At 45.2% G+C, this 15,989-nt stretch overlaps 1 protein-coding gene across 1 annotated transcript; it reads left to right on the forward strand.

The window, feature by feature from the left end:
• Positions 1–15,242: 15,242 nt before the first annotated feature.
• Positions 15,243–15,614, forward strand: Kcne2 (potassium voltage-gated channel subfamily E regulatory subunit 2). Its single transcript, XM_042687369.1, has one exon. It carries the CDS (start codon positions 15,243–15,245, stop codon positions 15,612–15,614), a length of 372 nt encoding a protein of 123 aa, XP_042543303.1.
• The last annotated feature ends 375 nt before the right edge of the window (positions 15,615–15,989 follow it).

Below are 15,989 nucleotides of genomic sequence, written 5' to 3' on the forward strand. Positions count from 1 at the left end.
TTTTGGGGAACCAAAGAAGATATTCAAATGGCCAACAAGCAAAATACAAACCAAAACCACAATGAGACACTGCTTCACATCCATTAAAATGGTCACAATTTAAAAAAGAGAGAAAGAGAAAAATAGAAAATAATGTGTTGGCAGAGATGCAGAAAAAAAAATAAGAGTCCTCATACTTTGCTGGAGGGAATATAAGATGGCAGGTCCTCTATGGAAAATGATTTGGTGGTTTATCTTATCAATAAATTATACCTAGAATTATCATATAAGCTCACACTTTCACTGCTATGTATATATACAGTCCCCCCAGTGAAAAACATGTCCTCAAACCCAAACTTGTACATAAATGGTCTCATCGTCTCTGTTTATAACAGCCAAATGATTATTTACAAATGTCTATTTACAGGCTAATAGCTCTTCAAAGTGTGGAATATTCATACACTTGAAGGTAAGCTCATAAATAAAACGTTGGCACGTTACAAGCTGAGTGAGCCTTGAAAACATGGTGCTGAATCAAACAAAATGAAAACCCAAAATGAAAACAAAATGAAAGGCCCTATGACTCAGCTCATAGGAAGTATTCAAAATAAGTCCCCTGATACAAACATGAGTGAGTGGTGGCCAGTTGTTGGGGGAGGGGGAGGAATGGGGGCAGGTAATTATACCACAGTATTTTACAAAAATCACGAGAGGCAATATAGCTGAACTCTATCTCATATTAAGAGCCTGCCTTCGAAGGGCAGTGCAGGCTGAGTGATTGGCCTCTTTGAGCCTCACATGATCCTAGGAGGTGATACCGTCTCTCTCATTTTGCAGGAGAGAAAGCAGAGAGAAGCAAAGCCATGAGCCGTGTCTCCGTGACCATGTGCATCCTACAGCCAGGTGGGACACCGTATCTTCAACATGTCTCGGCCTTGGAGATGGAGATTCTTCCAGTCCAGCACGTCACATTCGTTCCCAATAAACTTAGATCTGCTGAGAGAGGGGGATGGGAACACACGACGGGGTGCCAAGGTTCGCCCAGAATTGTCCCAGTGTTCACTTTGGGTTGGCAGCCAGTTCTATTCCCGCTCTTGCAGATCAGCCGCAGCCCTGGCTGCTGAGCCTGGTCTCCCTGGAAGTCCAATCCAGAGGTCCCATCCGCAAAGCCAGCACCAGGGGGTACACGCCTGAGAGTCAGCATGGTGACTTTTTGGCCGTGTTCAGCATCCATACCACAACCCTGAGTCCAGTGTCACCGCTCTCTCTTCTCAGACACCTTCTAAAGACATTCCATTTGCGTGCCTTCTGAGCTACTGAATTGGAGCTTTCATATCAACTCCTGTCCATTTGTTCTGGCTTCTTGGAGATCAGCATTGAGAAGGATTCTGGCTCTATGCCATCACCTGGGTAGAAAAGATAACCACTGTTGATTAGTGATGCCTGCCATGGGCACAAGAATACAGCAGAGGAGTAACTGGTTCCAGACAGTTGACCACTACTAAGATGGCGGCCTATCTGTGGATTGGGATAAGCATCCTGTTTTGTTCTCAAAACATGGCTGACAAAATCTAGGGAGGTGAAAAAGCTAACACCCCTCTCTTCTCCATACTCCATGCTCCTGGGAGGAGCAGCAGCTCAAGGAATACATCCCCTCCTTCCCTCCCCAGGAAGCACACTGATTGTGGACCGGAGGTGGAGGGCCTTTTCCTCCAAGGCTGCTCTGGAGCTCTTGTTTGCCCAGGGCAGCTGCGGCCTGTCGTCTGTTTCTGGGCTTGCGGAGCCAAAGCTTCTTGGAGCCCAAGCTAAATACTGAAGGCTACAGACCATCCAGGAGGTTTTTTTGGTTTGGTTTTTGTTCTGTTTTGTTTTTTCATGGGCCCCTGGTGAATTGAAAACCAGAAGCCAGCAGCCCACCTGCCAATTATTACAGTTAATTTGGTGCAGACTGGACTAGGCCGCCAGGACAGAGAGGGTTCAGTCTGCTGCAGGGGGTGTGCAGAGCCGGCGGGGGGAGGGGGGGTGCTGCGGCCACAGGGCAGTCAATGCTTCGGTGTGTACCCGGCTGGCCTGCTTTGCACCGTGAGCTTGGCCAGGAGTGCGTCTCCAGAGGGGCCTCTTTCTCCTCCAGTCTGCCTCTGAGATCGGAGATTTTATGTGCCAACAACTCTTCCTTCCTCCTGCCACTTCCTGTCCCCTCGGAAGGCCAGTGACCATCACTTGCTTTCGTTCTTTCCAAAGAAAAAGCGAAGAACAACCCCCAGCTGAGAACAGTGGGCTTTTATCTATTGTCTTTTGCTTGTGACCCAGTTGCCTGAAAAGACCAGGAACATCAGGCAGAGAGCAGTCACCCTTAGCTGCGGGAACCCCTGGCGTGGGGCATGGTGGAGCCTAGCTGTGATCTTGCCATTTGGTGACATTGGTTCTGGTTTTCTCAGGGCATTCTGTCTCTGTCTCTCTGTCTCTGTCTGTCTGTCTGTCTGTCTGTCTGTCTGTCTGTCTGTCTCTCTCTCTCTCTCTATATATATATCTTCCTCTCTCTCTCTTCACTGTCCTTCAGGCCTCATCTGCACATCCGTTCGTCCATTCTTTGTTAGGCACTGGGACACTAGGAGGAGAGCAGATGGATTTCTCACCCTTCCCCAGGAAAACAGACAGGAAAAGAACAGCTGAGCTCTCTGCAAGGGGCAGTTGTAGGAGTCCTGGTCAGATTCCCTGGGGTCAAAGCCCAGCACTGCCCCTCAGTGGGGGCAGAGAAGGCATCCACAGAGCAGCCTGGGTGTGGTACCACAGGCAAGAAGCGCGGTTCATCTAGGTGGAAGGGAGATGCTGCCCAGGAAGCGGTCTTTGAGGAAGTGTGCACCATTCGTCCTGAGCGGTAAGGGGATGAGGCCGAGTGTACACAGGGAGGAATTGGGGTATGAAGGCACCCACGACTCACAGTGCCTTATACATCTGAGACGTCCTGGAGGGCAGGGCTTGTAGTCTCCTGTGATGCAAGCTGCAGCCAGCAGGGGGCGCCATGTATGGCCTAGGAAGCCATGATGGGAGCCTCCTTAAGGAGGGAGAGTTGGAGTTGATTGAGGCTAGGCAGCGGCTTGGATACTGAGTGTCCCCCCCCCCCCCACCACACCCCAACCCTCCAAGGTTCATGTCTTGGGGGCTTGGTGTAGAGAGGGTGAACCCAGGTGGGCCCAACAGAAGAAGGTCTTCACTGGCCTCTCCCCGACTCTCTTGGTTCCTTGTCTGGTAATGTGGTCTTTCTCACATCTGTCTCTGCCATCGTGGTGTAGATCCTCACCAGAGCTGAGCTGGTGTGGGTGCCCCTCCCTCGAATATGTAGAAGATGAGATAAAGGAACCTCTTTTCTTCACACAGTTATCCAGCCTCAGACATTTCATGATCATCACAGAAAGTAGACTGACATAGGCAGCCCTAATTTGGGACATAACAAACGCTGTCACTTTTGCCCTCTGGATTTTAGTCCCTAGATGACAACGGAGAAAAATTAACCATTTGGAGTCACACATCCCCCTGGGTGAAGTGGAGAGACAGAGAGATTGCCAAGAAAGACTCTGTGACTTCTGGTGGGAGGGGTTGGAGACTAGGAAGGAGAAAGTGCGCTTGAGCTGTATCTCCAGGAAGAGCATCTGGGAAGAAGGCCATCACAACCACGAGGCTGGGCTTCCTGAGGTGTGAAGACATGGTGAATTGGAGACCAGGGTTTCGGAGGAATGTTTGCTCAGCCTGTATGTCTCCTGACTCTGGAACATTCAAACCTCCTATTAGCTCAGACAGTAGGGGGCTGTGTCAATCACCCTGTGAATGGACTATCTCTGCCCTGTGTGTCCATCAGCAAAGAAGGGATGCTGTATGATGCGTTTCTCAGTTTTCCCAGGTCGGTCCTAGAAGAGCCTATCTTGGGAGACTTCTGGACCAGAGAACTAGTCTAAGAAATGTCCTACCTGCCCAGGGCCCCAGGAGAGCCTTGTACTGCCCTCTGGCCTCCACCGTAATAAACATCTCCTCAGAGGGGCCCGACTCCCAGTAGCCACCGTAATCACATGGCATAAGTGTCTATTTTAGTTCCATAAACAGAGTTGTCTACATTTGGATTCCAGGGCCGGCTGCAGGAATTTGTAAACACCGTGGTGTACGTGTTTCACAGAAAGTTGCCAGGACAGGCCTCCTTTTCCCACTGCGTGTCCAGTTTTCCCTTTTATAGCAAGTCTGACCAGGAAAGAGACAGAACTTACTTGGGAATAGAGGATCATCTTCCAGGCAGATTCTTTTCCCCAACTCCAGCCACTGCAGCCTCCTTTCCAAAAAGCTTCTTGAACATCGAAACTTCAGGAAGAGCAAGTTTGGATAGATTCCAGAATGGAAGCAAGGGAGATTGAGGTTTGAGACAGATTGTTTAGACTGTGGGGCACTGATGTGTGCTCTGAGCCAAGCCACTGGAGCATCATGGTGTCCTGTGTTGTCCCCACCACCACCACTTTTTTATTTTTTTGTCCATTGTGGGGCTTGAACTCTGGGCCTGGGCGCTGTCCCTGTGCTTTTCAGCTCAAGGTGAGCACTCTACCACTTGAGCCACAGTGCCACTTCCAGTTTTCTAGTGGTTCACTGGAGATAAGAGTCTCATGGACTTTCCTGCCCGGGCTGGCTTTGAACTATGATCCTCAGCTCTCAGCCTCCTGAGTAGCTAGGATGACAGGTGTGAGCCACCAGCACCAGGTTTGTTGTTCCCCTTTTAATCCCTCCCAGGGTTCACCTCAATAGGGATTAGGAGATAGAAAGCATAATGTGCTGGCATCAGAACACTGCAGTGGAAGGTGGAGAGGTTGAGTTGCGTAGATGAATGGCAGAGGAGCTGAGAGCTCCTTACATCCTAGCTGAATGAAGGCGTATGTGAGTGATCACTGTGGTTGAGAAGAGAGCTGCAACCATGGTTATAGCTGAATTTCAATCTTAAATCACTGCAAGTTCACTTATGCTCAGATTCAATGCTGGAAGGCCAGATGCCAGTGACTCATAACTATAATCCTAACTAATCAGGAGGCTGAGATCTGAGGATCATGGTTCAAAGCCAGCCTGGGCAGAAAAAAAATCTGTGAGACTCTTATCTCAAATTAGCCAGCAAAAAAGCCAGAAGTGAAATTGTGACTCAATGGTAGAATACCGTCCTTGAGAGTGAAAACTAGGGACTGCCCCCAGACCCTGAGATTAAGCCCTAGTGCGCACGTGCATGCACGCGTATACACACACACACACACAATCTGTATTCAAAAGTTTGAAGATAAAAGAACCTGGTCAAGGTCATCCTTTGTACCACCTCACAAAATGAATAAAATATAGTTTGGTGATCATAGTGGCCTTCCAATCATTATTATCATGGCTTAAATGGGCCCTTGTCTTAGGTTTTATACCTGAAATGTGGGTATCTGCCACTAGGGGTGGCAGAGCAGAGTTCTGGACCAGCTAGACACCCCAAGAACACCATCAATTGGTTGCGCCACCTTGTGCACGTGCCCAACTCAACCCTAGTGTTTCTAGCACATTAAGCTCAAAATCAAAGCGACACATATTCTCGCATCATTGGAAATCACTGTTAACATGGACACATCTTTATTAGAGAGTAAAAGAGTGTAGTATCCAATTGTAATATAGAACCTGCCCACTAAACATCAATTCTTAAGACACACTGAGTCTAACTTCAATTTTTCTAAATATGGGTACTCCTGAGAAATAATTGCTTCAGAGTGATTTTAAAACCACACATTGCCTCATTTGCACAGATCACTATAAAGTAGCTCTGTTTCCTATTGTTTGAGGATGTCTTAAGAATGGAAACCCTTAGGTTTTGCATATAAATTCCCAATTTCTCATAGCCTGTGAATTTTCCCAATTCTTTCTACATTAAAAGATTATTTTCTGCTTCTCTATTCTCCCCTACTAAAACCATGAATGGAGAAAACAAATAGTTTCTCATGCTCAAAGGCTTCTCATGATGATATTTCCCGATTTGGGTAACTTCCTTCACAGGAACTTTTCTTCTGAGTTTTCTTTTCTTCGAATTTCAAGTAGTATGACTAATGTGCGCTAGTTTGTTTGGGAACTTTTCCATCCTGGGTTCTAAGGAGCCCTTGGGCCCCAGCAAAGAGGATGGTTTACAATTCTAGCTTTTTTTTTCTTTTCTGGTACTGGGAAAAATTAGTTATTCATATTTACATTAACTTGGATGAATCTTGAAGATATTAGATTGAATGGAAAAAAGTCTGTCTCCAAGAGTTACCTATTGTGTGTTCAATTTCTAGAACATTCTTAAAATGACAGATTTATATGAATGGGTACCCAATTGGAGAGAAAGAGGCCAAGTATAAAAGAATCTCACATTTCTCCATATTCCCACTAATGGGAGAATGCTGTTCCTTGATGATGGTGGTGGTTCCCCAAATCTAGACATCAGCTACACACACACACACACACACACACACACACACACACACACACACATTCTGTTCCTTGATGATGGTGGTGGTTCCCCAAATCTAGACATCAGCTACACACACACACACACACACACACACACACACACACACACGCACCTTGTAACAGCAGTGAAATGTGATTGTGGTCTGTGGTCCCGTACTGGTATCCATGTTCCTTCTTTTTTCTAATATAATACTATGGACATGAGAAATCTTTACCATTTGGGGCTCATTAGAAATTCCAGAATCTATAATTATTTCAAGAATTTTTTTTAATGTATAAATGTATAAAGAAATATTCTCTCTGGTCTACCCCCTTCCTCTGTTAATGTAAAGATTTCTCTTCTTTGTTGTTTGTACTTAAGGTATACCAAATGATATTTTCACACACACACACACACACACACACACACACACACTGAAATGATTACTACAGGCATGCATTGTGTCCATCACTCTTCAAAAACAAAAAATGCAGTCTTCTGGTGGGCTGCTGGCGCGAGGGCTGAGGAGGGTCAGTCTGCCCAGAGCCCGGGAGCTCTGCTTTTCCTTGTCGACAGGAGTAAAAACCTCTGGAGGCCGACTGCTTGTGTGTGAACTTTGCACACTCCACAGCACCGTGGGGACACGGTGTGGCCGCCAGGAGCACCACAGCCTCTAAACTTCCATTTTCTCTCCCCAGTTGTAGCGGAGAAGAACCTGTGGTGAACATCCCACCTAACCAGGATTTAGAGAGAATAAATTTGAGTGATCAAAAGAAATCTCCCAGAAGTGCTTCCACACCTGGACAACCCACACCTTTTCTAGGTATTCAGTGAAGCTGTGGTCTCCTGGTAACTTCTTGTCAGAAGCAAGTTCTTTTGTTGTTGTTGCCAATCATGAGGCTGTAACTCAGGGCCTGGGCACTCTTTTCTAGCACTTTCATTTCCCTCCAGCTGGCAGAATTCCTTAACATTTATTTATTTTTTTGTTTTTGTTTTTTTGTCGGTTGTGGGGCCTGATGGGTGCTGTCCCTCAGCTCTTCAGCTCAAGGCTAGCGTCCTACCACTTGAACCACAGCACCAGTTCTGGCTTGTTTCTGCTTCTGTGATGCTGAGGAATCAAACTCAGGGCCTCATGCACACAAGGCAAGCACCCTACCACTGAGCCACCTTCCCAGCCCCCCTTAACATTGGTTATAGGTCTGCTTTAGCCTTTCCTTTAGCCTTAATTTTGCCATCACACTTGAAGAACAGTCTTTGAAGAGATAGAGCTCGAGCTTGATCGTTATTTCCTTTCACTACTTTGAAGATGTAGTTCCATTTTTGTTTTGAAGATTACATATTCTGGTTTTAAGATTTTTTTTCCCCTCCCTTCTCTTGGCCTTCTGCATGATTACTATCAAGTGGTCAAGTGCAACTTTCTTTGAAATAAGCCTAATGTTTTCCATACCTATTTAACCCATGGTTTGATTAAAATAATAATAATAATAATAATTCTGGAAAAAATCTGGGTCATGATTTTATCAGAGATTGCTTCTGGTTTTGTTCCTTTTCTCTTTTCTTCCAGAGACTGACATTATTTTAGTCTCTTCCTTTATACCACTCAATTCTTTCTGGTATTTTCTCCTATCCCCTCTCTCTCCCCCTCCCCCCCCCCCACCTCTGCACTTCACTCCAGATATTTTTTGCTGCCTAAGCCTCTAATTCCCTAATCCACTCTTCAGCTTCGTCTGCCCAGCTAGTCAATCTGTCTGCTGAATTGGTACACTTAAAAAATAGGTTGAAATGAATTTCATAGTACAGTAATTGTCTAGCAATCATGAGGCCCTGGGGTTTAATCCCAGCACTGCAAACATAAACCTCTTTTGGTAATGTTGATATTGGAACTTTATGTTATTCTGAGAAATTACATATTTTACCCAAATTTTCAAATGGTTTTTATTAGGCAAATTTTTAATTGGTTGATTTTTTTTCTTGCTTTACCTCTGTCAATTTCTGTTCTTACCTTAAAATATTATTTATTCTTCCCTCTTAGTATATGGTTTCGTTGCAGGGGTCTAAATTTAATTTCATTTTAGATTTTTCATTCAAATAAATGCTTTTATCAACTCTTCTTTAAGACTTGCGTTCCAAACAGAGGTTTGCATAGATGCCATTTGCTTTGTCATTGAGAGCTTAGTATTTTTATATTTTATCTTTGACCATGAAATAAGTCATAATGTACTTACATTTTGGTTTTCAGATACATCAGATATATATTGATTATATTTTTATTGCTTATAACTTAATTGTATTGTGATCAGAGAAAATTTAATGTTTAAAATTATTTAAAATTTTTGGTAATTTAGTACATGGTCAATTTTAAAATCATTCCATGGGAGCTTATAAAAATGCAGATTATTTATTGGTTGGATATAGCAATTTTTTCTCTACCTCTTAAATAAGGTTTATTATTAGTTATTATTTTGCCAGGAGTTGGACTCAAGGCTTTATTCTTGCTTGGCTTGCTTGCTCATGGCTGGCGCTCTATCACTTGAGCCATGCCTTCAGCCTAGCTTCTTTTGTCAGTTGTGGGGCCTGAACTCTGGGCCTGGGCACTGTCCCTCAGCTCTTCAGTTCAAGGCTAGTTCTCTACCACTTGAGCCACAGCACCACTTCCAGCTTTTTCTGCTTATGTGGTGCTGAGGAATTGAACCCAGGGCTTCATGCATGCAAGGCAAGCGCTCTACCACTGAGCCACCTTCCCAGCCCCAGCCTAGCTTTTTGCTGGTTAGTTAGACATGGAATCTTACCGACTGCTGTCAGTGGACTATCTTCAAACCACGACTCTCAGATCTCAACCTCCTACATAGCTGAGGAATGTAAGTATATCTTATATGTTGAGGCTACACAGAACCCCATAATTACTGTCTTCCTGACAGATTGTTCCCTCTATAAAATTGTTATGGCATTTACTACCCTATGAATCACCTGAAATTCTATTTTTCCTCAGATCTCTGTGGTTGAGGTTTAGCTTTCTACATTTTTTCATAGCTATTTTCAACTTTTTGTTTTTATTTTAATAGTCTGTCTTTTATGCATATAGCTAGATTTCAGTCTTACTTGAGATAAGTCTTTTAATGTGAAGTTATTCTACTTAAGAATATTGTGGTTACTGATATATTTGGATAATTTTTCTGTCAGCTTTATTTGGTGATTTGTATTTTAAAAACAGTTTTCCCATTCTTACAGTATTTTAACCATCTTATCATTGATTGGACAAAACATTGTAGATATACTTTTTTCTCTCTCTCTTTCTCTCCTTCCCTCCTTCCCTCCTCCCCCCCCCCCCCTCTCTTCCTCTCTCTGTTGAGATTTGTGCTCCCTACTTCAGCCTCCCAAGTGCTGGGATTACACCCATGTACCACTACACCCAGTTTACATTTACTTTTGCTGTGTCCCAGTTTGTAACCTACTTTCCTTCCTTCCTTCTACCTCCCCTCCTTCCTTCCCTCCTTCTTCTTTTCTTCCCTTCCTCCCTCCTTCCTTTCTTCTTTCCTTCCTTCCTATCATCTTTTTTTTCATGTTCACTCACCCTTTCTAACATAAAGTCAACTGTTACTCAAGAGTAGAGTGAGGCCCTGAATTCAAACCCCAGTCTAGGGGTGAGGAGGGGGTGGGAGGAAGAAACATATCCAAAGAGAGGCTGAAGAGCCTTCTTGGGGAGGAGATGAGTGGAGATGTGAGGAGAGCTGTGTGGCAGGCTTCAAGCAGCTGAGAGGGAGAAGGAAGCAAGCGTCTCTGAGGTTTTCTCTTGGAAAAATCGGAACAGCTTATCTGGCAAATGAGACTATGTAGAAAATTTCACTGAAAGCATGACACATAGCTGGCGAGGACAGAGTCGAAGGTATCTAAGTAAAAAAATTTAAAAAAAACAACAGGAATAATTATTCACTTTTCCTAGATACAAACGTATCATGGGGGATGAAGGGAATTGAAATTCCAGGCTTTGTTCATCGAGGAAAGCTCTATATGTGTTACAACAACGTGAGTGCTAAAGTTGGATTTAACCTTTAATTGAGATGCAACTGTATTCAGAGGTTGTGGAGAGGGGGAGAGAGTGTGGCCATATAAGTACTATCAGCAGATAGCCGAGAACCATGAAACCATAGGAATAGAGTAGCCTTTACTGAAGGCTGGAGGGAGGAGGAGGCCGAGGAGGGGCTGCAGGACAGAAAGCTTCAGATGGCAGACGTAAGCTTGAGTTGTATTTCTGCAGTCTGTGGCACGGTGTGCTGACTAGATAGTAGCTGGTTGCTGTTTATTTCATTACAAGAAGGAAAATGGCACGTGTGCTCATCATGAACCATGACAAGCCGTTGAGGTGATGGGTAGGTATATTAGCCTGATTTAATAATTTCACTTCAAGGGCTGGGAAGGTGGCTCAGTGGTAGAGTGCTTGCCTTGCATGCCTGAGGCCCTGGGTTCGATTCCTCAGCACCACATAAGCAAAAAGAAAAAAGCCGGAAGTGGCGCTGTGGCCCAAATGGTAGAGCGCTAGCCTTGAGCTGAAGAGCTGAGGGACAGCGCCCAGGCCAGAGTTCAGGCCCCACAACTGGACCTAAAAAAAAAAATAATTTCACTTTCAATGAAAACCGTAATGTCATTTTGGACCTAAAAAAAAAATAATTTCACTTTCAATGAAAACCGTAATGTCATTTTGGACTGTATAAAACTATACAGCCATAATAGCAATATTTGCTTTTAATCCTGCCCATAGCAGGATTGGCTTAAGGCAAAGAGGGAGAAACGAATTCAAAGATCCCCCAAGAAAATGACCCAACTTCATGCCCTCCCCCCTCATCTGACAGAAGCGGTCAGAGTCTGTGTAAGGAGTTCTTGCCTCCTTGCTCTGTATCTCTGGGGGGACCCGAACAACAGGCATTAGTGGCTGGAAAGGCAAAGTTGACTGGAGACATAACCTCCTACGTGTCCTCGCTCTTAAAAGAATTCTGGGCTTTGTTCCTGCTGGTAGTGGGACCAAATAACATACAATTGTAAAATCCAAATGCAGTCTGAACTTCCTGCATTCAGAACCATGAGCCGTCCGGAGGCAGAAGGGCCCTGTTAAAAGTGGGGACTGCGATTTGATTTTTGAAAAGAACATTTGGCTTTTCTCTACCTTGTTTCCTGGCAGGTGCCATTGTGCTGTCTGGTTGGAAGCAATCATGTGCCCTGTGAGGAGAATGCTCTAGAGATGAAGGAGGCTGGAGCCCGCTGGGGGAAAAGCGTTTGTTAACTCTTTCCTCTCCACCTCCTCCTGGGACATGCTTAGACTCCTACTTTTCCATCTGTTCCTTCAGGATCCTGTCTAGCTGACCCCCAATCTCAGTTTTGTGAATTGTGGAGGGAGGAGTATTTAAATGTAAATGACTAAAGAGCTGCTCTTTATGTGGTGCTGGAATATTCTTTTCCAGTGGGAAGGGCGGTTAAGCTCTACAATTTTCACTGGTCTGACTTTTTGCTTATTTCTTTCAAAAAGAAGAGCAAAAGCTACTGTATCTAGTGTGCACGTCAACTTTATAGATATTGCTGTTTTATTGAGTGCTGAGTGTTGTCAGTCCGTTATTTAATGATAGCTTATTGAGGAAAGAACTTTTTTTTTTTTTTTTTGGTTGGTCGTGGGGTTTGAACTCTGGCTTGGGCGCTGTCCCTCAGCTCTTCAGCTCAAGGCGAACGCTCTGCCGCTTGAGCCACAGCACCGCTTCTGGTTTTCTGGTGGTTAATTGGAGATAAGAGTCTCACAGACTTTCCTGCCTGGGCTGGCTTTGAACTGTGATCCTCAAATCTCAGCCTCCTGAGTAGCTGGGATTACAGGCGTGAGCCTCCCAGCTGGGAAGAACTTTTTTATTCATTAGCTCCGTTTTCTAAATGAAGAACTGAGAATTATTAAACAATTTCTGGCTTCAAAACTTCCCATTTTTCCTTCAATTCCCCAACTGCAGGCTCACCATTGTTTTCCTTGGCACTAGAAGTTAAAGGTGAAGTTAGACCTCAGGTGCTGCCTTGGGTCGCATCAGTTCCTCTTTCTACCAGCAGGTGGCACACTCACCCAGTGAAATCCTCTGAAATCGAGCTGGACCATTGCTCTGGAGGTGCAAACTGCTCAGTTGGATTATCAGGCCAGCCCTTTCTGGTTGGGCTTGCCTTATTCAGTGAAGATAATGCATGTGGTCAAGCAGTGACTGTGAAAGTCCTGCAGCATTGTATTACACTGCATTAAAGTACAGCATTACATTAAAGTTTCCTTTACCCTACACGATACACATGCTAACACTACCTTTGTCACCCACTATGCTTCAAATCATGTAGTTCAGAGAGCCACTTGATGAGAAAAACCATGTAAGACCAAGTTAACTTTCCACTTACACAGTCCTGACCAGCTGTATGAGCTTCGAGTACGGAACAGGTTCAAATCCTGAGTGTACTAGACCACCCTGGCCTCTCGACTCTTCCACCTGGATTCCGCACCTGTCAAGATCACCAGCATTTCAGTTTTGGGTGTGGCACCACGAGCATGACGCTGGTGCACCCAGCTCTTGGGGAAGTCGTACCTGGCCTGTGGTGAGTATGGATCAGCAGGAGTCCTCAGGAAGCCCCCCTGCCCCCACCTCAATTCCAGGGCTTCCCATCTGCTTTGGCAAATCAAGTTGGTTTAGCTCTTTGTACGTCTTTATATACTTGGTTGGACTTGGTTCTAACTCCTCAACTCAGTACTGCTGGTGTCCAGTTTCTATTTTATGAGGAAGCAATGGTACAGAATCACTAGGAATTGTCAGAGGGAGGGAGAGAGAGAGGAGGGGGGTGGGAGAAGGGGAGGAGAGAGGGGGAGGGGGCAGGGGAAGAGGAGGAGGGGAAAGATGAGTGGGAGAGGGGAAATGGAAGAAGAGGAGGGGGAGAGGGGAAAGAGGAGAGGAAGAGGGAGAGGGAGGAGGAGGGGGAGAGGTGAAGAGGAGGAAGGGGAGAGGAGGAGAGGGGGAGGGGGAGAGAGAATTTAACAAAGTGTAGCTTATGGAAAACCCTAAAAAGAGCAACACTTCCCCCTAACCTTCTCCTCAACCGCCACTGCCACCCAGAGAGAGCTGTGTTCATCTCACCTGCCCCAGGCCCTGTTCGTTCATATTTCCTGCAGGGAATGGCACCGTCTCCCCTGGTGCCCTGCCAAGAAAACTAAGGAGGAATCTGGAGAGAGATGTTCACTGTGCCCAGGTACTATCCAAGCTGGAGCTGGTATTGCTGGGCTCCGAGAGAGAACTTGTCCCACTCTGCCCAAAGCCAGGTACCCTTCCCACCTCCCCTTCCCGATCAGGCATCAAGGTTAATCCCACCTGCCAGCCAGTATTTAACTTTCCATGTTAAGATTAGATTAAACACTTGGGTTTGCAAGAGCTTAGGGTTGCAGACTGCAGCTAGCAAGGGCTTAGGTGGTTACAAGCCGAAGGAACTTGCAGACTTGCGTGCAATTGTGAAGAGCCTGCCAACACCCGCAGACAGGCTTTGCAAAGGGATCCCGGTGCCCACACACTGTCATAGGTAAGTTTTATGACAAATTTTTAATTGTTTAAGGAATTATGTAGCAACATTTATCTATTTTTCTTTCCCAGAAAAAAAATGAAAAGACATTGTTTTGCTGGCGTATGGCCTGGCTTGTATGCTTGGTTTTTGCTGGCGTATGGCCTGGCTTGTATGCTTGGTTTTTCTCCTTTCCTCCCTCTCTTTCATGTCGTCCATCCTTTCTGTTTTCCTTGCTCATTTCTTCAATGCCTTTGGACACAAATGTTGAAAAATCGTATTTCTAGATTTATGCTAAATTGAGAAACTCACATCTCTTTGTGTCTGTGGTGCTGCCTTGTGCAGGTCCAGGCAGTAGTAACAAGCCATCCTTTCTCAAGCAAAGGAAACTGTGGGGGGAAGTGAGGCTCAGATTGTCAATGCCTCTGGCTACATCCCCACTCCCAGCACTTATTAATGAGTCACTGAATTGTTTGCTAAGTGCTTGTTGTGAATAAACCATAGTGCTAGCTATGGTGAAGTTATACGATTTTTTTCTTCTCTCTCTCTCTCTCTCTCTCTCTCTTTTTGCAGGTTGTGGGGCTTGAACTCTGGGCCTGGGCGCGCTGTCCCTCAGCTCTTCAGCTCAAGGCTAGTGCTCTACCACTTGAGCCACAGCGCCACTTCTAGTTTTCTAGTGGTTATTGGAGATAAGAGTCTCACGGACTATCTGCCTGGGCTGGCTTTGAACTGCGATCCTCAGATCTCAGCCTCCTGAGTAGCTAGGATTACAGGCGTGAGCCACCGGTGCCCGGTGGGTTGTTGTTTTTTTAAGAACAAAAGCAATACAAGATTATTGATGAATATTTTGGCCTAAGAGCGGAGCATAATGAGCAAAACGATACGTATATCTGTAAGCATACCACCCCTTATCCACATTTCCATCTAGTTATTTCATCTTTTTCCCATTTTCATATGCATTTGTCTATTTATTTACATAGATGTGTGTGTCTAAATGCAGTTCTATGCCCCTCGATTCCAGTTTTATTGTGAACAGTCATGGATGCAAAAGAAGGAATAAAATGTATAGGATCTGTTCAAAGACTAACCAAGTGTGCATTCAGTCAACTGTGAGGAGGGCTAAGAAAAAAATGAATATTACTTCTCTCCTTGTGTCCCCCTCTCTGAAAGTAGCCAAATGGGCAAAGGATCTTAACCTCGTGCATCTATGTTATCATTTGAATTGCAGCAGGAGGGAGCCATGCCTACGTTATCCAACTTCACCCAGACTCTGGAAGATGTCTTCAGAAGGATTTTCATCACCTATATGGACAGCTGGCGCAGGAACACAACGGCCGAGCAAGAGGTGCTGCAGGCCAAAGTGGACTCCGAGAACTTCTACTATGTCATCCTGTACCTCATGGTGATGATTGGGATGTTCTCCTTCATCGTCGTGGCCATCCTGGTGAGCACGGTGAAATCCAAGCGGCGGGAGCACTCCCAGGACCCCTACCACCAGTACATTGTGGACGACTGGAAGGAGAAGTACAAAAGTCAGATTTTGCACCTCGAAGAATCCAAGGCCACCGTCCATGAGAATCCAGGTGCGGCAGGGTTCACGCTGTCCCCGTGATGGGGGAGGTGGGAAGCAAGCCCACCGATGGCTGACCGGAGCAGTGTTTTTGTGCTGGAGATCTCTTTTACTCTCCACGCAATGTAAATGTCATTCAGATCAATGTCAATAGTGAAAATAAAGGCAAACTTGGATGTCAAGGACCTGGGAAGTTGGAAACAGAAGGAGAGATTTACAAATCACTGAAGCTTCTCTCTCATAAAATATGAGTGTTGGATGTGACAAGTTTAGTGTAGGAACAACTCCAATGTATTATGTAGAAGGTGAGTTTCCCAAATCTATCACTTGCTCACTGCATTGATACACTGGCTTGTTCATTTTATGAGTGCAGCATCTGAAATGATGCATGGACTAAAGGTGAGGCGAGTTTACACT

Source organism: Dipodomys spectabilis, unplaced genomic scaffold, assembly GCF_019054845.1.
Source record: "Dipodomys spectabilis isolate Male_0828 unplaced genomic scaffold, ASM1905484v1 ptg000107l, whole genome shotgun sequence".
Taxonomy (NCBI): Eukaryota; Metazoa; Chordata; class Mammalia; order Rodentia; family Heteromyidae; genus Dipodomys; species Dipodomys spectabilis.

Bases quoted from the DNA above. Each gene is read 5' to 3' on its own strand.
- Kcne2 (XM_042687369.1), top strand. From the start codon at position 15,243: ATGCCTACGTTATCCAACTTCACCCAGACTCTGGAAGATGTCTTCAGA.